We start from the raw sequence: 22,190 nt of genomic DNA, 5'->3' as shown, positions 1-22,190 counted from the left end.
TTCAGGCTGTCTCGCCTCACAATTTGGCCTGAAGACACTCCCTCCTTCAGACTAGGCCCATTCATTGGGCCTAATCCGGAGCGGAGTGCGCGGCTAGATTCCGGTGCAGTGCACCAGCTTACAGTCGCGGCTACCCGGCTTTTGTTCCGGAACCTGAGGCGGCCTCAGCCTCAGGTTCCATCTGAACTTACCCTAAGGCCATTCCACAGTGTTGGCTCACTGGCTCACAGCTAGACAGAATTGCAGTTTAGGAAACAAGACACCCAATAGTGGTGTCCACCTGAGGACAATGAATGGCAGACTACACCGCACACCATACCCCGCTATCCTGGAGTTGTAGAGTTGGAGACTACCTCTCTAGGAGCTGTAATGGCAGCCGTAGTGGATGAAACTTGCTTTAGAGAAGCCAGGAAACATGTCTATGAATGAAATGTACAGCTCAGCCTGATCTCAACAACTGGTATAAGACTAGACCTCCAGTAAGTGTAGGCCATGGAATAGATAGCTGCACACCACTCATTCCAAGGCCGCACTGGCTGCATTTTCACATTCACAGCTAAGACACCTGTTCGATTACTTGCTGAATCTGATCTACAGCGCTCCAGAAATACATATACAGTGCATGATCTATAAGGATATTTAACACAGATGCTCGCTGGCTTAAAACTAAATGGCTTCCTTTTTTTTTGCAAACCACACATCTGTACGACCAATGTATCTTAGAAAAAAGATCTGCAGGAAGGATTGGGTTCAAGTTACTTAAAGAGACAGTCTCATCTCAGCCTTTCTTGCATCTCTGGCTGCCTGAGGTGATCAGGCGTGACGGAAACAGCGAAACATGGCTATTCTACACTGTCCTTGTAACCTCCATAGACGTAAACAAGGGTTACAGCATAGCACAGCTGCTATAGGCCATCCTGTAACTCTGGGCCTAGTCATCAGGACTTACAGCAACATACTCTCATCTGAGCAAAGACTGGTTATCATGGGAACACCCCTTTAAACAACAAAGAAACGCAATAATGAAATAAGGGGCCCTGCAAGGTCCAGCAGAAAACAGTCCCATTGAGAGCCACTTGCCAATGGGGTCTATTATTTCTAGGACTATATTATATTAAATGATACTCTAAGTACCATGCAAGAATAAGAGCAAAGGTTACAATGTAGGTGTGTAGCTGTTCTGTATAGATGGACACTGGGCCCTCAGAGTCATTTCCTCCAAAGTCTATCCATCCTGACTGGTTAACTCTACTTTAGGATAAAGCCTCACATAGAAAAACTGCTAAAAAAAAAGGTGCAGTTTTTCTCTGCAGATTTTCTTCCCTTATTAAGCCTATAGGAAAAATGTGAGTGTTTCCAAAGGTATAATTCAACAAAGGAGTTTTTGAATTAGCAGCTTTCCCGTGGATGGGATTAGCCAGAATATCATTTACTTTGCAGGTATTGTGTTTCCACAGCGGCAAAAACGCCGTATTTCCGAAATGTGGGGCTTTAGGCTAAAGGGGATTTCTCATGAGCATAATTTAAATGTGCAGACAATTAAAAGCTAAACATTTGTGCAACTATAAGTAGATTAACAGTTTTAAAGCGGTTTAAACATTACGTTAGCAACCTTCGTGGCAACAGACCCTCTCAATGGATACGACCATGAATACAGGAATTTTCTATGGTCTGGGACCATCAGAAACTCAGTCATGATTTCTTTACTGTGGTAGGGTTATCAGGCCGGAATATTACATGCGCGAGAAGAGAACCCGGCCACATTAAGAAAATCATGACTGGGTTTCTGACAAGTGCCAGACCATAGCAAATTCTTGCATTCACGGTTGCATCAGTCAGATAAAGACTGTTACCACCAAGATGGGGAGAGAAAATCTTAAACATCTTTTGCAAATAAAAGTAATTTAAACTTTCAATTGTCTACAATGTAACATTTTGCTATGTTCATGGGAAAATCCCTTATAAGTCATCAGAAGTAATCATTATGTTTGGCCTATGATATACTGGTATTCCAGACAAAGGAGGGGGTGCGGCAAATACTTTGCTGCTTTATGACTAGAGATGAGCGAACACTAAAATGTTCGAGGTTCGAAATTCGATTCGAACAGCCGCTCACTGTTCGAGTGTTCGAATGGGTTTCGAACCCCATTATAGTCTATGGGGAACATAAACTCGTTAAGGGGGAAACCCAAATTCGTGTCTGGAGGGTCACCAAGTCCACTATGACACCCCAGGAAATGATACCAACACCCTGGAATGACACTGGGACAGCAGGGGAAGCATGTCTGGGGGCATAAAAGTCACTTTATTTCATGGAAATCCCTGTCAGTTTGCGATTTTCGCAAGCTAACTTTTCCCCATAGAAATGCATTGGCCAGTGCTGATTGGCCAGAGTACGGAACTCGACCAATCAACGCTGGCTCTGCTGGAGGAGGCGGAGTCTAAGATCGCTCCACACCAGTCTCCATTCAGGTCCGACCTTAGACTCCGCCTCCTCCGGCAGAGCCAGCGCTGACTGGCCGAAGGCTGGCCAATGCATTCCTATGCGAATGCAGACTTAGCAGTGCTGAGTCAGTTTTGCTCAACTACACATCTGATGCACACTCGGCACTGCTACATCAGATGTAGCAATCTGATGTAGCAGAGCCGAGGGTGCACTAGAACCCCTGTGCAAACTCAGTTCACGCTAATAGAATGCATTGGCCAGCGCTGATTGGCCAATGCATTCTATTAGCCCGATGAAGTAGAGCTGAATGTGTGTGCTAAGCACACACATTCAGCACTGCTTCATCAAGCCAATACAATGCATTAGCCAGTGCTGATTGGCCAGAGTACGGAATTCGGCCAATCAGCGCTGGCTCTGCTGGAGGAGGCGGAGTCTAAGGTCGGACCTGAATGGAGACTGGTGTGGAGCGATCTTAGACTCCGCCTCCTCCAGCAGAGCCAGCGCTGATTGGCCGAATTCCGTACTCTGGCCAATCAGCACTGGCTAATGCATTGTATTGGCGTGATGAAGCAGTGCTGAATGTGTGTGCTTAGCACACACATTCAGCTCTACTTCATCGGGCTAATAGAATGCATTGGCCAATCAGCGCTGGCCAATGCATTCTATTAGCGTGAACTGAGTTTGCACAGGGGTTCTAGTGCACCCTCGGCTCTGCTACATCAGATTGCTACATCTGATGTAGCAGTGCCGAGTGTGCATCAGATGTGTAGTTGAGCAAAACTGACTCAGCACTGCTAAGTCTCTGCATTCGCATAGGAATGCATTGGCCAGCCTTCGGCCAATCAGCGCTGGCTCTGCCGGAGGAGGCGGAGTCTAAGGTCGGACCTGAATGGAGACTGGTGTGGAGCGATCTTAGACTCCGCCTCCTCCAGCAGAGCCAGCGCTGATTGGTCGAGTTCCGTACTCTGGCCAATCAGCGCTGGCCAATGCATTCTATTAGCCCGATGAAGTAGAGCTGAATGTGTGTGCTTAGCACACACATTCAGCTCTACTTCATCAGGCTAATAGAATACATTGGCCAATCAGCGCTGGCCAATGCATTCTATTAGCTTGATGAAGCAGAGTGTGCACAAGGGTTCAAGCGCACCCTCGGCTCTGATGTAGCAGAGCTGAGGGTGCACAAGGGTTCAAGTGCACCCTCGGCTCTCCTACATCAGAGCCGAGGGTGCGCTTGAACCCTTGTGCAGCCTCGGCTCTGCTACATCAGAGCCGAGGGTGCGCTTGAACCCTTGTGCACACTCTGCTTCATCAAGCTAATAGAATGCATTGGCCAGCACTGATTGGCCAGAGTACGGAATTCGGCCAATCAGCGCTGGCCAATGCATCCCTATGGGAAAAAGTTTATCTCACAAAAATCACAATTACACACCCGATAGAGCCCCAAAAAGTTATTTTTAATAACATTCCCCCCTAAATAAAGGTTATCCGTAGCTATCCCTGCCTGTACAGCTATCCCTGTCTCATAGTCACAAAGTTCACATTCTCATATGACCCGGATTTGAAATCCACTATTCGTCTAAAATGGAGGTCACCTGATTTCGGCAGCCAATGACTTTTTCCAATTTTTTTCAATGCCCCCAGTGTCGTAGTTCCTGTCCCACCTCCCCTGCGCTGTTATTGGTGCAAAAAAGGCGCCAGGGAAGGTGGGAGGGGAATCGAATTTTGGCGCACTTTACCACGTGGTGTTCGATTCGATTCGAACATGGCGAACACCCTGATATCCGATCGAACATGTGTTCGATAGAACACTGTTCGCTCATCTCTATTTATGACTAACTTTGGTTGGCTGTATCGGTCAGTAGCTATGTCTAAGTATTTGAAAACGCCAGCATCATGAGAAAGCAAAACAAGCAAAATTCACCCAGGCAGAGGGGATAAAATCCATTGAACAATCCAATACAGTTATCAAGAGCGCAATAAACGGTTCTAGGCGTCCTAATTAAATCTACGCTTGAAATATGGAGCCAAAGCAGAGCGTAATTCCAGTTACTGGGGAGGTGAGACAGTGCAAGCTTCTCAGGAGCTTAATGGAAACCTTTATTTACGATATGTCGCTCGCCTTTATTTTCATCTGTACACAGTTCACTGAATTTGAAAGCGGAGTTTTTAATGCCAGACTCAAACTGCATCAATCACTCGGGAACAGTCGCTGAAGCTCATCAGCCCGTCCAAGCCTGCAGGAAGATGTCACTGTATATACTAGCCAAACCAGAACTTTATCTTCAATTCATTTCATTACGCCTGTGTTTATCATACTTTTATCACATTCATTTTCAGGCAGCTGGGCTGCACCAAATATATTGTTGCCATGTTAGTGCCATCTACAGGTTGTACACAGGTACTACACTCTATTAAATTAAATGGTTGAATGTTATAATTATTCAATATGGCAGTAATCTCTAACTTGTGACTGTCTAGTTAGTTTTTTTTTTTAATTTGGGTAACATAGGCTCACTAAAAAGGAGCTAATTCTGAGGGCTCTTCTCCAACCTGTTCAGAACATGTCCATTTATAAAATTGAGTCATGTAATGACTCCAAATAAATGTATGAATTGTGGGTTCAAAAATTATCCCTTGGCACATGGATCTTTCTTCTGTTCTGACCTTTCAACCCCAGTATTGTGTCAGAGCCTAGGCCCACCAAATGATTCATTGACACTCTGGTGGGCCAATCCAACCTGATCTCAATCTTTTGTACAACTACAAATCCCAGCATGTCCTGATAGCCATCGAGGCATGCTGGATATGCCATTATATAAAATATTGAGGGGCTGCAAAAGTCATGTTGGTTAAATGTTATTTTACCACTGCAGTCAACTCAACACACCAGTGGGGAGAACCACAAATTTTTAAGAATCCTGACCAACCCCATTTAAAGGGTACCCTCTTATTGGTCCTTACAGAGAAAAAAAAAAAAATCTGCCAATTGTCTGTTCCGTGTAAACCTAAGTGTTGCCATGGTAATAGACTACAATGAAACATTATGTAGACTGATCCTACATAAAGTTTTTGTGGAGCTTAGAAAATGGTTCTAAAAACATTGGTTTATCCATTAAGAATTTCCAAATAAGCAGTAGCAAGTGACTTACTTGTGCTTGTATTTGTTCCAATAGCATTGATGGTTGTAGAGACAGAGGAAGAGGGGTAGAGGGGCAAATGTCCATTCTCACAGCTCACATTCTTATCCTGCCAGTTGGAGGAACTGACACAGATCCCGGAGTCACGAGAATTCGGCCAGCCGTTCAATTTATCATCCGAGTTCTGTCTTTGGTGGTAGTAATGCATTTGCCCATAATCCAAAGAGTCTGATCGACACCGTCCCTGGGTACCAAAGTTCCCCGACGTACGGTCCTCTAAGTGATTGAGCCACATTGCCAAAGCACTCCTGTCATCCAGTGATGTGGCTGGGTGTATCAAGGCGTACGACAACAACTGACGGCTCTCTTCTATGTGCTGGTTGTGTTCAATCGAATGAGCCAATAGTTTCGGCAGTAACTTCATGTACTCCACCTTTGCGTCCATGTTCCCAGGCTTTAGTAAAGGCAGGTGGGTTAAAAGCTGAGAGATCACGGTGTCCTTGGATTCCTGTTGCCACTGGTTAATGATTGCTAAAAGAGAACAGGAAAATATAAAAATCAGCCAACTTTAAAGTAACATTTTTCAGTATTTGGAAATATATCTTAAAATGAATAGACTTTGTTTGAACATTTTTTTCCAATACAGTATAAAAATATATTCTATATGCACATGCAACTAAATCAACTCACATATAAGAGGCTAATAAATCTATACTATATTTTATGCTGTTCTATATATAATGGCGCTATGGATAAGACTTGATGCACATGAACATGCACATCTAGGGGGCCATGGGAAGATGGTACAGATAGTATATGGATCATTTCCAAGTGCCTTGTCTTAAGTTTTACCCTGGGTTTATGGCCCCATGATAATACACAGGTGTGTGAGTGGGGCCATAAGAAAAAAAATAAAAATTGTCTGTCTTAGCTATTAAAAAATGCAAAAAGTACATATTATTTTGACTTGTCTCCATGCACACTAGACTCTTAGAATCTAACGGTCAGCATCCTGTTGCAGAGTTGCCAAGGATCCCAAACTTGCCAAGACAGTCTTAAGTTTTTGGAAACAAAGTCAGTAAATTTGGGTTCGTCTCGTTCTGAAAAGGGGGCGTAACTTATAAAACCTCCACCTAAAAGTCTAATGTTGGAACTTAAATGTTGGCAAGTAATTTTGTGACTGTATATATAGAATAGAAAAATTTCCAGCAAGCAACACCAAAGCACCAAATTGAAATAGATGTGAAGGTAAAAGCAATTTCCTAATTCCATCATCATGCAACAGAGTTATTAATATATGCATAGAGTATGATAACTGCTCTCTGGTCATTATAAGTAGTGCTGATGATCACACGGAATATCCTAGCATGGACTAGAACAGGGTAATCTGCCATCATTAGATCAAGAGAAACCGCTTACAAGCCTCTTTACTGAATTTTGCAACAATTTATATCTACAAAAGTGAAGATGTAACATAGGGCCATAACTGTTTAGGGGTCTAAAAATCTCAGCCTTATGTAATCTTGCGTTACGATGCCAGCTGTGGTATTATTTATAAGCTATAAAGCTTTATTATTTGAGACCTGAATAGCAGTATTTTTTTTGCCACTGTACTGGACTGGTAGCTTTTCACCATATGCAATTTCAAAGACACTATATGGTAGCATATGAACATTATATAGTACTGTGAACTGTATGATATACCTTTAGGCACAACATGGTATCATGATCGGCGTATTATATTTCATATCATTCTTACATAAAAAATAAAAGTGTAAACCCCTTACATTTGCCTAGTAGTTTTCACACTTTGATTTATCCCTTTGCATAAGGAATCCTGAGCTGTTACATGGAGGAGGGCAGAAAATTCACATATAACTAAAGGAAGAAGCTACATTTACCAATCAGAAATAAATCCCCAAAAAATCTGCAGAGTGCAGAGTAAGGCTTTCTTTTGTGGTGATCCTTAGAAATACTAAAATGTTTGGATATGATCACAACAGACGTTTTCCGGGATAAATATTGACGTATCAAACAAATACAACATGTCAAGTGAACACCCACAATGCTGGCTCCAAAATAGCTGGAGCGGACAGATGGCAATATAATCAACAAAGACTGGTGTAACACACAGACAAATCTGGAACGGTTAAAAGATGCAACAATTAGGAGGAGACAACGATTCCAAGACCTTCTGCCTGTAAACAGCGCATAGGAGACAATGTAATGCTGCTACTTTGTATGGAGTTCGAGTCGAATCTTTGTAGATACCAATTCAGCAACAACTGCAGTAAAGCAGATTTATCCAAACTGGTAGAATGTGTGTCTCAACGCACATAGTGAGGCTTCATTTCTTAAATCACCTGTAGAACTTGAGAAAAAGGTTATCAATCGTCCATAAATTTACAAACTAGCCATAGAAATACGTGAGCCTTTTCACCAGATGAGGTTGCTACAGAATGAATGAAGAGGTTGTTTGACTCTTATGGCGTTTCCACAACTCCAATGTACTCAAATAGAAAATCACACCATATGGTCTAGGACAGTGGATCTCAACCTGCAGTACGGATACCTCTGGGGGTACATACGGCTATGCCCAGTAGTACCGTAAGTGCTACAATCAGAGGCGCTACATCACATAATGGAAGTTTGTGGGATTCGCTACCCATAAACTACTATCATACCCACAAAGCATCATAATGCCATGTGGCCCACATGACCGCCAAGGCTCAATCACAGGCCTCAGATGCCCCACATGTTACTCAGGAGGCAAGAAGAGACTGAAGAGGTCATACTAGCGCTGGAGCTGAGGGAAGGAGAGTAACACTACTCTATGTTTACTCACCTCCTCATTATACTATGAGGATCTGAAGAGACCCTAAAGTATAATAGTAGTTCCTTGGTGGCATTACATAAAAAAATATAAATAAAGGCTTCGTTAGGAACTTACATTAATATTTATAAGTGATCACTACTTTGGGGGTACTTGGTTGGGACGTTTTCTCACCAGGGGGTACTTCACTTGAAGAGGATGCAAACCACTGGTATGGGACCCCACTTACATCACATCTGAATATTTCAGTATATTAGATATATGACAAATATAAGATTCAAATGTGATGTGAACCGACTGAGGGCCTTACTATACAGAGCTAAACATGGCCCCACGACAAGAAAAATAAAGTCGCCATTATCACCATAGTATCCTCAATGTTTTGGCATTCTGGATGGCGAAATGTATAAACAGTTGTAAATTTAACAAAAATCTGTGTTATTCTCATCAGTGGGAGGACCTTCCATCCAAAAATACTACCTTTCACGTGTACCCATGTGACAGGCCTATCAATGTCTCTGTCGTATGACTGAGCTCTTAGTTTAGCAAGGGGCTGTCTCCTCAAAGTGCAATAACCCCTTCTAAATTAGATTCTTCAATTTGACTTGGCTGCAGAGAGTCTCTCAGAGCTAAATGGAGGATTTTTTTTTAGAGCATAATACTTCTCTTTTAACCTGCCAATTCAAATCTGAGCAAAAAAATGCAACTTCCAGATTTTCTGTTTTTCTGGTGAGCTCAGGATGGAAAAACACCCACAGACGACAACAAAAACAAGGAAAAGTAGACAAAACTGAGTGACATTCAGTGGAAAACCTCAGTGAGTCACTGGTGAACAAGGCAGGTTTTAATGTGAATCAGCTTAATATGGTAGCGGCGCAAACACATCAGGTTTTCAGAGGTTTACCAAAATTCCGCAGACACATCGGTGTTACTGTTATAGCCCTGGCTATGAGCAGCAGCTAACCAATAAACTTCTCCAACTATATCAATGTAGTAAACTTTCTAGATAGTTTTTTACTAATTGAATTAACCAGATAGGTTTATTTTCCTTTATCATACTGACCAACTATTAAACACTATTAATAAAACTGCCCGCTGACCTCTATGGGAAGAGCATAGCTATAGGACATGCAGCGGTAGAAGGCCCTGAACCATGAGGTCCCTCCGCCACATAAAATATACCACTATTCTAAACACCAAAAGGTAATTAGGGACCCCATTTCAGATTTTGCATTGGGGCCTGGTAGCTTCAAGTTACACCTCTGCTTATGGGAGATTGTTTTGCTCATGCTTTGTGTGAACTGTGCAGACTAGAGATGAGCGAACACTGTTCGGATCAGCCGATCCGAACAGCACGCTCCCATAGAAATGAATGGAAGCACCTGTGACGCCGGCTGGCCGCCGGCAAAGTCAGCGTCACAGGTGCTTCCATTCATTTCTATGGGAGCGTGCTGTTCGGATCGGCTGATCCGAACAGTGTTCACTCATCTCTAGTGCAGACGTCACTGTATAGGAAGGGAGGAGGTGGTAAACTGTCCCCATCATCCATTATAAATATGTTAAATCTTGTTTTATCCATATAAAGGAGTAAGACTATTTTCACTCTCCCTTCTCATGTCTGATAAAGGGGATAGGACATAATTTACTGATCGGGCATCCGAAAACTGGAACGCCCACCAATCGAGAAGTTGAAATGCCACTCCATTCATGCTCTACAGCATATAGAAGTAGCCGAGCTCAGGGTCATGATGGTCCAGACAGGGGTAACTATATATAATTGGCTCACACCAGTTATGAGGTCACATAGAGGCATAATGTGAAGATCCTGGGCTCCAATGCAAAATCTGTATCAGGCTCTTCAATTGTAACTCTTAGGTTATAGTACTGGTCCCCTCATGTTGAGATGAGCCACCTTATGAGCCCTGTAAGATTCACTTACTGTGAAACACATACACATTACAAATCCCTGTGTCTGAAAGTACCCGGTCTACTGAATATAGGGAATCTGCAGTGCTCCTGTTCTGTCAGGAAGAGGTTAATAGAAACACTGCAGATACCCTATATTCAGCCAGACTGAATTCCAAGTGTGTGTGTGTGTGTGGGGGGGACCCAGTCCTCAAGCTCAGGGAAGGGGCAGACAGACAACCAAGACACCCCCCCACCTTCCCCATCACCCAGCAACTACTGTACCCAAAAATGCCGACCATTTTAATTTTTGGAATTTTCCAGTAGCTGCTGCATTTCCCCCCATCGGCTTATACTCGAGTCAAAGTTTTCCCAGTTTTTTTTGTGGTAAAATTAGGAGCCTCGGCTTATATTCGGGTCGGCTTATACTCGAGCATATACAGTATATGCTTAATCTCTTTTGGGTAAAAAATATGCAAATTTATTCTCCAGGATGTAATTAGGAGAACAGTGCCTCTGTATGCTGCCCTCTAGGGGCAGCCCCTTAACATCATGCATGACTCCGTTAATAAGCCTACCGACATGATGCGGGGTTTATTGCCAAATTAGTATTTCTATTCCAAAAGGAACAGATTCCCTAGTGGGCAGCATACAGAGGCACTGTTCTCCTGATTACATCCTGGAGAATAGATTTGCATATTTTTTACCAAGAATCCCTAGCGGAGCAGGAATGACTTATAAGTCTCCGTACGCCTATGTAGGCACACACTCTCCCTAATGTATATGATTATCCCCTGACCCTAATCTCTTTTGCTGAAGAAAAAAATTAAAATATGGGAAATGCAATGGAAAATGTGCTGTAAACTTCCGAATGAAAACAAATTGGCCAATGAGGGTCCATTTACTGAATGCAGCAGGGCATCCGGCATACTGCCAATGCAGGGCAAAGCCGGCCTTTCCGGTCATTGCAATCCTGCCCATACTGATATGATCTTATTGGTGGGGCATCCTGTGGATATAGTTTTAAAGGGCTGTATTAACAATGGAATAGAAACTCTTCCTAGAAAATTCTAAGATGACATATAGCAAAATACAGCTCGAAAACATTGTGGAGAAAAAAAAAAAACCACAGTGGAAACCGTGAAACTAAAATGCAGCAAAACCACTTGTATTTTTTATAGCTTTTTTCCCCATTATTGCCCCATCCGCCATCCATGTAAATCTATGGGGAAAGCATAGCATTTCTACAGGTGACATTAAAAATGTTGTGTTTTTCAAAAAAGCAAAACATTTTGAAATTGAAGCTTTTCCACAGGATTTTTTTCCTTAATGTGTGGATGAGATTAATCAAAGCTTCACTCACTTTGCTGGGACAGTAAAACGCATTTCCACAATGGCTAAAAACACTGCATTTCAGTCTGTGATCTCATCTGTCTGATGATCTAGAACTTTAAGACATCTGATAGAAGCAAAATACTTGAAGACTGCACCTGTAAGTTATGTACCTAATGGGACCCTCTATTAAGCCTATCCCCTCTTGGCTCTCTAAAGGAAGGGTTAAGAAGTCAGTAAAAACTCCAAGTTGTAAGTGCGCGTTGTTGTAACACCCAGCCGCCTCTAAGCCTTCTACATGTCAGACATAGTGAGGATCGCACATTCCTCTCCTCCAAATCTTTGGACTTGATCCTGCAGAGAAGATATTTTTGGTACGCCCATCATGCGCCTGCTAAATCAAGAGATACAGCCATGCTTTCCTCATCCAATTACAAGGATATGCTTTGCTCTTGGGTTAAATGTAGTTCAATAAGAGAAATAAAGTGTTTCAGCATTATGAAAATTACGCCCCTCAGCCTCCCATAGTAAACTCATTGAAAGCATACATTTTTTTGAGACACAATAATTCGTCATTGAGTGGGCTATTGAATGTTGAAATGGGGCAATGGAAACGCAAAAAAGGACTTCCTCATCCGGAAAAAGAAGCGACTACAGTGCAGAAGAAATGGTGTACACTGAGGAGCAACTTTCCCACAGCACTCAGCAGACATCCGTGGTCAGGGGTCAGAGAAGTATGACTACTTACTGCTCTGCCCAGCTTTCTCCCTGCACACGGTCAGCGGACAGGATAACACACAGCGGCAGGAACAGAGGAGCACTTAGCTGACATAAGTTCAAAGGTCGAAGCACTTAGACCTGTCTGTAAGCTATACAATAACTCCACGCAACTACAAAACACTATTACCTTCAATATTCAGGAAGCCGGAAGATCCTCAGAAACAGACCATTTACTGTAATTGTCCTGTAATTTTAGGTCAGAAATCAGAAGTGTAAAACATGGTCACAACAGGAAGCATCACAGCCTGTCACAACACAAAATCCTACTAAATGCATTCCTGCGGACATCATTATCACAGATTGCTTTTGTAGACTGATATAAAGCCTCGATCAAGCCTTAGATTACATTCTGCACTGAATGTAAATGAGTGGAGAGAGCATGGGCTACGCATCTGTACAAAGCTTCAATGACTTTCTAACAAACTAATGACAGCTAAATAGGGTCTTCTGTCTATAACAAGAGGTGAAGAGCCCTAGATCATAAAAGGTGGCAAAAACACCGCTGCAGAACAGGAATGGTTTAGTCTATATTACGTCCCCACCTGGCCCTACAAACACTATTGTGGCCCTATGAAACACTGGATTCCCTTCCATTACATGTTTGTAAACTATTAAACCCCCTCCTCCTATTCCCAGCCTTGCTGAACAGAGCCACGATCAACTTCAACCCCATGTCAGGAGATGGTGAATATTTGGAAAACCTCAAAATGTTTTTTTTTTTTTCTTCATCCATTCTTTCCTCAGAACAAATGAATGTTTGAAGCAACATTTTCCACTGGTAACAACATCCGTGGAAAAGACGGAATGAAAGTTGAAATGGTAATTTATTTTCAGCCTCTATTCTCTGGAGTATTACATAGAAATCACCGCCTCTAGTATCTCACAGAGTAAGAATGTGCTGGCACACCACACAAGCTGGACTTAAGAATGCAGAGTTTCCGTACAGCCTCACAGGATCCCAAATGACGCTGGTCAGCCACATTCTTTCAATTCTAGATCACAATTCCACTTTTAATGAAGATACAACGGAAATGGATTGGAAATGTCGGCATTCGGGGACAGGCCGTGTCAAGTGCAGGCAACATTTGTTGATTTTACACATTTTTAGACAATGCGGTCTTATAATTAAAAATAATCTGGGGCAGAACTTATAGTAATGGTCAGGACATAAAAGTGTGCGATCGATATATATATATATATGCAAATTTATGGTCAACCACCTCAACTGTAAGTGTTAAAGGGGGGGGGGTGCACAGAAGGGTTAAGGGTTTTCCACTTGCATCATATACTAAAACCTATTCTTGTAGATGACCGCTGCCTGTAACAAAGGGGTGATCGTGTACAGCAACGGATGGTTCTGGAAATATTGCTAAGCAACATCCTATAGCAATGTTCAACAGTGGATGCTGCGTTGCTACAGCAACCAAATGCTACTTCTTCTGCAGGCAAGTACACAGGTCCCTGTGAGCAAAAATTGTCAGACGGTGACCCACAAACTGAAAGTGACAAGTCCAGATAACTTACAACAGCTTCAGTAAGAATATAGGAGAAATCAGGAAATAAAAGAAAAATTCCTGGAAGAAGATTATGGTCTTTGGACACAGCTGCAGATGACTGACTCCAGGACAGGGGTAGGGAACCTTCGGCTCTCCAGCTGCTGTGAAACTACAACTTCCAACATGCTCCATTCACTCCATTCCATTCCAAGAACAGCAGAGAAAGTATGCATGCTGGGAGTTGTAGTTTTGCAACAGCTGGAGAGCCAAAAGTTGCCTACCCCTGCTCCAGGAGGTACCAGCTACCTACAGGGTTGCAGAAATAGTCACATGTGGGTCCTGGTGCTCCATGTCACACTGTAGGCTCTTCTACCACATACAGATACCAGTATAATAAATACCACATGAGGCCCAAGAGCTTCAATTCGCCTCAGACTGCACCCTCAAAAAAAAATAAAAGTGGAATCCTGCACAAGAGCATTTCCATTTTTATCTAGAAACTAGGGATGGGCCATAGCTACAGCTGTTAATGAAATATATTTCCCATGATTCATCAGGACATTTGTAGTCCTGCTAAGTCAACGGCAGCTTGGGCTATACTTATTCCATTAGGAGATAGATAGATAGATAGATAGATAGATAGATAGATAGACAAACACAAACTGTCATGGTGCAGAGGTAGCAGTCACACCCAAGCCCCAAAGTCCCTTTTTCTCATAAGTGGACACCACCGCACTTACACTACACCTGGTAGGTTGGGGCACTTTGTCTTCCCCAAATGCCTAAGGTTAACTTCCCTTCAAAAATATTGACTGAATATAAAATATTCAATCACTGGCTTTCTAAGAATTTTTACCGCTTCTGACTGACCATGGCTATCAGCCACTTATGAAGGATTTGGAGTCAGAATCGGAGAAAAATACAGAAGTTAGAATCAGCGGTTTGGCCAACTGACTCCATAGCTCTGTCTGCACATGGGCAAATATGGTCCTTAAAATTCAGACTGTATATTGCCTCCATTTCCTGGGCTGAATTTTGACACATACAATTTGGATTTTCTGGACTATATATGCCGGTGTGCAGAAAAGCCTCATAGTGACGGTTTATCTATTCTGCAGGTCTAGTCTGAGCATGCCGTTTGTAAGAACAGGAGTCATGCCCATCAGCTCCTGTGAGCTCCAGGTTACTGTTGTTGCTTATGAAGGGAGCTGCAGTGCTGGCTTCATACTGCATTAGTTGGGGTGGATTTTGAGGCATCTTCTGCCTTATAATGTGCTCCAAAAATAAACCAAATCTGCCTCTCATTGTTTTTAATTGGAGATCGTAACCAAAGCTTCTGAAAATAAACAGGAGCACGATCAATGAATGCAAACTACAGCATTATAACACCTGGTTTTCACCAAGGGAAAAAAAAGGCAGTCATATTTGAACATCTTGCAAAAAAAAAAAACCCCAACCTAATGGTTATGCCCCTGCTTTGTATTGCTACAAGATCAGTTCCAGTATATATTAGTTGTCAGGTGGTTCTCTCACCACCACCTGCTGTGCACAAGGAGAATGTACCTTGGCGGGGGCCTAAATCGTCTTGGTGTAGTCGGGGGGCCACAGTTACAAAGGTTTTGTAAGAAATCTGATTAACATCTTGATAATTCTGCACAACCTTTTTAATATAATGGAGGCCGATTCTCCCAGAACAGAGGACAACTTTTTCAACTCAGTAGTTTTTTCCTTGCTACCTACAGACATGTGACACGCAGCATACCTAGCTTTAAAAATAAACTGCATTAACCAGCTAAAGTAAATAACTATTTATAGTGCGCTCATTCAGGTTATGGATTGCCTACCAACACATTTCTATGCAGCTGTAGGATACTGCTTCACAATTAACTCAAGAGTTCAGCCCCATGTTCCTTAAGGGTACGTTCACACAGCTGTATTCTGTTCAGTATTTTGCATCAGTATTTTTAACCACAAACATCTGCAAACTTGTGCAATATATACATATAAAATATATCAATCACTTCAATGTGTAAAGAAAAGATTCTAAAGCGTTTTAAAGGAGTATCACATCACTTTTGTTAAAGCATTACTTTATAAAATCAGCATCTTAAAAATACCCATTTCCCACTGAAAGTGGTTTATCTGCCAGATGCGCATTGTAAAGCATTGTGTGTACATAGCCAAACTGTACAAGCCCTACGGATGGTAGCACTCTTCATGGTTTTCCCTGTATTGTGTAATGACCCTCTCCATAGGTTATCATGCTTGAGCACACCCATATAGATTCTCGGTCTTTATGGATGAGCCAAGTATAGGCAGAATACATAGATATCAAGGAATGCAACTCATCCGTAGCAGCTGCTACATTGTTGAGCATTTATAAGAACACACTGCTGCCCATACAGTGTGGATGTTTAAAATCACAACTTGTGGACTGAATCCTTAAAATGGGATGTGCACTTTGGGCAAGTCCTGCTCTATTGGGGAATATTCAGATAAGCGAGTAATGTTCCCTGCCAAGAATGATATTTTGCACAGGCAAACTTATCTGTATACAGTTTTACATCTACTCACTTACCCACTTTATTTTCAGAAAAAGTGTTAAATACGTATGTAGCAAAGTTCTTGTAGTGTCCTGCCCCTGCATCCAAAAACAGAGGTCAAGTCTGGTTGGTTCCTCTTAGTACCTGGAACACCAAAGGCTTAGCTACTGGGGGTGCAGAGGTAGAAATCACTACTGGGCTCTGGAGTCTGAGGGTACCAACAAGCCTTTCCATAATATAAGACACCACCTCTATTTTACCATATGCCAACTGGAGGCCCCATTACAGATGTTGCACTGGGGTCCATGAGTTAAGTTACACTTGAGTTAGCCACCCCACCTTCCTTCATCACATCCCTGACAATTTGGGATGTAGGTGTTTGACGTTAGTCCGATAGCTACCACAACGGTACTAAAAGACTCCAAAAATATGTGTGAATGTGTGTGTGTGTGTATGTATATATATATATATATATATATATATATATATATATATATATATATATATATATACACACACACACACACACACACACACACACACACACACACACACACACACACACACACACACACACACACATACACACTGTATAGTGACCACTGTAGCATTTTCAATTGGGGCCCAGGAGCTTATTAGGTCTATCCCAACTAGGATCAAAGTTAATGACAGCAGACCGAGCCTACTAATGCAATAAACAATAGGGAACACCCTTATTGCCCTACGGTTGGCTTTGGGCATGGTGAGCTGCTCCTGCAACTGAGCTTTCTTTTGATTTCTTGAACAGCAGCAGCTCGTGGGTCAAGTTCAAGTTTTACAACCCATTGTGTCAGCATGGCTGTGCGTAGTAAACAAGGACTGCGCTGCCACCTTGTTATAAACAATCATAAAAAATGATTTCCGGATAGGTTTGCCTTGTTCTCCAAGTGTAGTTTACATTCATTCCTTTCTGTTTCTTGCAACCAGATTAAGTAGTACAGTAGTCTTCCTGTTCTGGCTAGTTTGTTCTAGGTTTAAGCTTTCACGTACCACAAAAGGTTATGTGCAGGCAATGGAATTTTCTTCTACTTTTCCTTCAAAGACCACTACTTACAAATTTACTTTTATCCCCACAAACAAAAAGTTATCAAAAATCATGCTACTATAAATCATTGTAGATATAAGTTAACAGTGAACTATCCCCAAAACTACCACTACATCATCACAAATTACCAAATTCTAATGTGCCCTCTCAAATTATTATTATTTTTTAAACTTTCCAGAAAGTGGAAAAAAATGTCATAATGAGATAACCATATGGGTTTTCCTTCTCCAAGTTATTCAATTCAATTCATTACATTACATGCAATCTTGATATGGTTACATGAGCAAAACGCCAATATAATATACAGTACATACTGGAAATGGTGGCTTATGGTGAAGAGCAAACTACTTCCCTCCTGTTGTACCAGGTTCTACCACCCAGAACAGAAAGGTATAATGTTTGCTACCAGCCAATTACATTTCCCTTACCCTTTGAATAACTCTAAACCCCTCAGTTTCATAACAATCGGGCATAGCTGACCAGTCCATAGGCCAGTTTCACATAAAACAAATGGACAGTACAGTGGCTCAGTAGTCAGAACTGCTGCCATGCAGCATTAGAGATTGTATGCTTGCTGTATTTGAGTGGGTTTCCTTTACTCTAGTTTACTCCCACACTCCTAAGACATACCGAGAGGAAATTCGGACTGTGAGCCATACTGGGGACTGTGAGTGATGGCAAAGAGCTTGGGTTACTCCTTTGCTACCAATGCTCAAGAAAATGGAGGCCTGTCCACCTAATAGCAAAATGAGAAGGACCAACAAAAACCCCTAAGGGCCTTAAAGCAGCTAGATGTCTGCTATATGGCATATACTCAAGATCACCCAAGTTCTTCTTGCATAAGGCAAAACACTGCTTGGTATTCACCCTTTTTAGTAATATAATTTAATGCTGCTTCTGTCTTGCACAAATATCATGCAAATTAACATCTGGGAGAATATTTGGAAATCCTGCCCTTAGAAGTATCTTTGGACGGAGTACAACATCCACAGAGCATACCTGTGTAGCAATGAAAAGCTAGGAGACCATTCAATGTCTGCCTACTACCTGGAACAGTCACCTCCGCAGAGATGAACTTGTTTTTCCAAAGAGGAAGGGGAGATAGATTTCCGCTGTTCTTCATCCACATAAAGAGCGCAGTTTTCCTGGTTCCTCACATGGAAAAACAACCTTCACCAGCAGTGGTACTAGCTCCTTACACTTTCCATAGGGAAAAATTAGATACTACTGTAATATATTGTACTTTTGTAACACCCATTTTATACTTACGCAAATTCATTTTGATAGTTAGTGAACATTACAACTTAAAAACCCTACACACTTTTTTTTAATGCCCCAACGCCTCTAAAATCACAAAAATGTAGCAAACTTGTAAACAGTCTTGTTTCAAATAATTTTACAGTTTTGTGTATAAAGAGTCTATGCAGACCCATGCATCTCCAAGGCTATAGACTACAAACTCATACACTCTGTAGTTTCATTCTGCACTCATACCATCTTAGATTCCCTATATCTCACAAATGGCTTCATTTACACTAGCATATGAAAACAACACAAAGTACATTCTATGGATAAACACTCCTCTGTTGACTTGAGGTTTTCTTGGTTTTTCAATGAATCACCAATTTTTCACTCAAAATTCAAGATCTTCATTCTACTAATCAGTGGAGGTCTCTAGTGAGGCGATGCATGGGTGGAGCTATACTCGGCACAGGTGGAGCTATACTCGGCACAGGTGGAGCTATACTCGGCACAGGTGGAGCTATACTCGGCACAGGTGGAGCTATACTCGGCACCAATTATAATAAATCTATAAAATATAGCACCTATCCTGGATAATTCTAGTAGTCCCGGACAACCTTTGTAATTCCAAAGCTAACCAAAGATCTGTGAAGAAATGTTTTTGAAGTAAAAAGTACTTGTAAAGAAAGAAAGCATGTGATCTACACATATCAAAGAAAATTGTGACTATAACAATCCAGCTTGAAGGAAGAGGTCAGTTGAGAATTCTATGGCAGGACTCCAGTGGTCTATTTTAATAATATTACCTATGTGTAACCAGTCATGTGCTTCGGACACACATTTCTACTTTCCTATCAAGTTCATCAACTTACAAAATGCCCATCCAGCAAGGACATGTGAAAGTCTCTCCGTGACCTAGCCAAAAATACAGCCGGGAATAAAAGCTATGAATGGGAAAATAAACCCTTCATTTCATTTCCAGTCTTGTTCAGTTATTTATGAATACAGCATATGTTTGTTTAGTTCCTTAAAAGGGGATGCTCACTTTTTAACTTTTACAATCAGCACTAAGATTTCCTATTTGAAAAGCTGTTGAAAATCTGCAAATAGGCAAGGAGTAGGCAACAACCTATAGTGCCGCCTCACAAGTACTAGGTCACAGTTTTAACCCCTTAAGGACGCAGGGTACTTTGGGACTTAAGGCTCAGACCCTGTTTTTCAAATATGACGTCTTTTACTTTATGTGAGGATAGCTTCATAATGCATTTACCTATCCAGGTGATTCCAAGATTATTTTTTCGTGACACATTGTAGTTTATGTTGGTGGTAAATTTTGGTCATTATACTTTGCGTTTGTTTGTTAAAAAAAACGGACAATGTACTGAAAATTTCATAAAATTATCAATTTTGAAAGTTTCTGTTATTCTTGTGAAAACACAGACAGTCCTATCACACAAAATTCTTCCTAATTAACATTTCCCATATGTCTACTTTATATTGGCATTGTTTCTTCAATGTCCTTTTACTTTTCTAGGAAGTTAGAAGGCTTGTAACTTTAGTAGCAAATTGTCAGATTTTCAAGAAAATGTCAAGATTTTGTATTCTAGGGACCTATTTAGTTGTGTGACTTTGAGGGGCCTATATAATAGAAAAGACCCATAAATGACCCCATTTTTGAAACGGTAGTCTTCAAACTATTCAAAATTGTATATAGGAACTTTATTAACCCTTTAGGTGTTCCACAGGAATTAATTCAAAATGAAGGTGAAATTTCCAAAAGTCACTTTTTTATGCACATTTTCCATTTCAAACCACATTTTTCCGTAACAATTAAGTGGTTAACAGCAAAACATACCATAATATTTATTTCTGTGATTCTGCAGTTTGTAGAAATATCCCATATGTGGCCCTACTGTGCAACGTGACTCCATACGTGTCCTCAGAAATCAAAGAGCACCTTTTGGGATTTCGGGCAGCAATTTCATTAGGATGGTTTTAGACAGAACATCTCTGCTCAAACCAGTGGAAAGGGATAAAACGGCAGATATGCGAATTATCGCAACATTCGATTCTGCAAATCGAGAAGTGGTGGATGTTTTAAAAAACACTTTGGAAATTCTGAAATCAGACCCAGACATTGGTCCCCAGATTAATGACTATCCGCTTGTCACATATAGGAGGGGTCCTAACCTTAAGGACAGATTGGTGAAGAGTCATCTAGCACCCCTTGTAAATGATAACTGGCTAGGGAGGCATGCTCAGGGTCTGGTGGGGACTTTTTCCTGCGGATCCTGTCGGGCATGCGCATCAATCGTACCTGGCAAGACCTTTAAGAGTAATTCGACAAATATGGAATATACTAATAAAAATTTCATAAATTGTAAGACACGAGGAGTTATTTATCTGGCCAGCTGCTCCGCCTGCGGAACGCAATATGTGGGTAAAACCATTCGCGAGTTCCGCAGAAGGATTCGTGAGCACATAAATGATATCTCTAGAGGTGAAGACACCCCTTTGGCACGTCATATGTGAGAAACACGGTGGAGATGTGTCCATTGTAAAATTCCAGGGAGTGGAACTGGTCCATCCATCTCCTCGGGGGGGAGATTTTGATAAAAAGCTCCTGCAGCGGGAGGCTAGATGGACCTTTACGTTAAAGACTGTGAAACCGTGGGGTCTTAATGATGGCATCTCGTTTGCCTGTTTTATTTAAACTTGGGTTCAGTTTACCATTTCCATATGTGGGATTTTGTTTGGTGATTTACTCTATCTACTACCTTTTAAGATCTTGGATGGTGGTGTAGGGTGGTAATAGTTATGGTTACAGCTATGGTAGTATGGTTCTATAGTTCTTGGTAGGGGTTATGCATGAGGTGTAGTCATCTGTTTTCCCTGTGCAGTATCCCCGTGTAGCTGGTACCAGGATGCTGTGCTGAGTGAGTCCCCCTCTGGGAGGGGATCCCAGTGTTCTGTCATATAGTCATGGTGTTTTATATATTCATCAGGTCATATACTCACCTGTATAGACATTTCCTTTGTAACAATTGTGTATTTGAACTGCAGGGGGGCGGAGTTGGGGAGTTATTATGAATGGTCTTTCTGGCAGTTCTCCTCTAGCTGATGTCATTGAATGTGCAGGGAGCTCGGGGCGGAGTCGGCCGTATTGAGTAAGGACACACCTCCGGCTTCTGAGTGGTGCTCGCCTGCACATGTGCAGTAAAGACACAACGTCACATGCCGGCCGTCAGAACTATGGGTCTGGTTTGCACACGCTGATTGGTTATAGCGTCTGCTAGGGGGTGTGGCTTTGCACATTTAAACTCAGCATTCTCCCGCGCCCCCCTATGGCTAAACATCAATGCCATGGGGGAAAAGGGAGTCATATCATAAGA

The 22,190-nt window shown here is 41.8% G+C and overlaps 1 protein-coding gene across 2 annotated transcripts in view; it reads right to left on the bottom strand.

Moving 5' to 3' along the window:
• Positions 1-22,190, bottom strand: part of SAMD4A (sterile alpha motif domain containing 4A) — a 71,755-nt gene that overhangs the window by 23,447 nt on the left and 26,118 nt on the right. For both annotated transcript variants that reach the window (XM_075282524.1, XM_075282525.1), the window contains exon 3: positions 5,596-6,114. In XM_075282524.1, the coding sequence (XP_075138625.1) occupies positions 5,596-6,114 (519 nt within the window). The remainder of the gene's footprint in view (positions 1-5,595; positions 6,115-22,190) is intronic.

This window comes from Leptodactylus fuscus, chromosome 7 (genome assembly GCF_031893055.1).
Source record: "Leptodactylus fuscus isolate aLepFus1 chromosome 7, aLepFus1.hap2, whole genome shotgun sequence".
Lineage (NCBI taxonomy): Eukaryota > Metazoa > Chordata > Amphibia > Anura > Leptodactylidae > Leptodactylus > Leptodactylus fuscus.
This window is presented reverse-complemented; position numbering and strand designations above follow the sequence as displayed.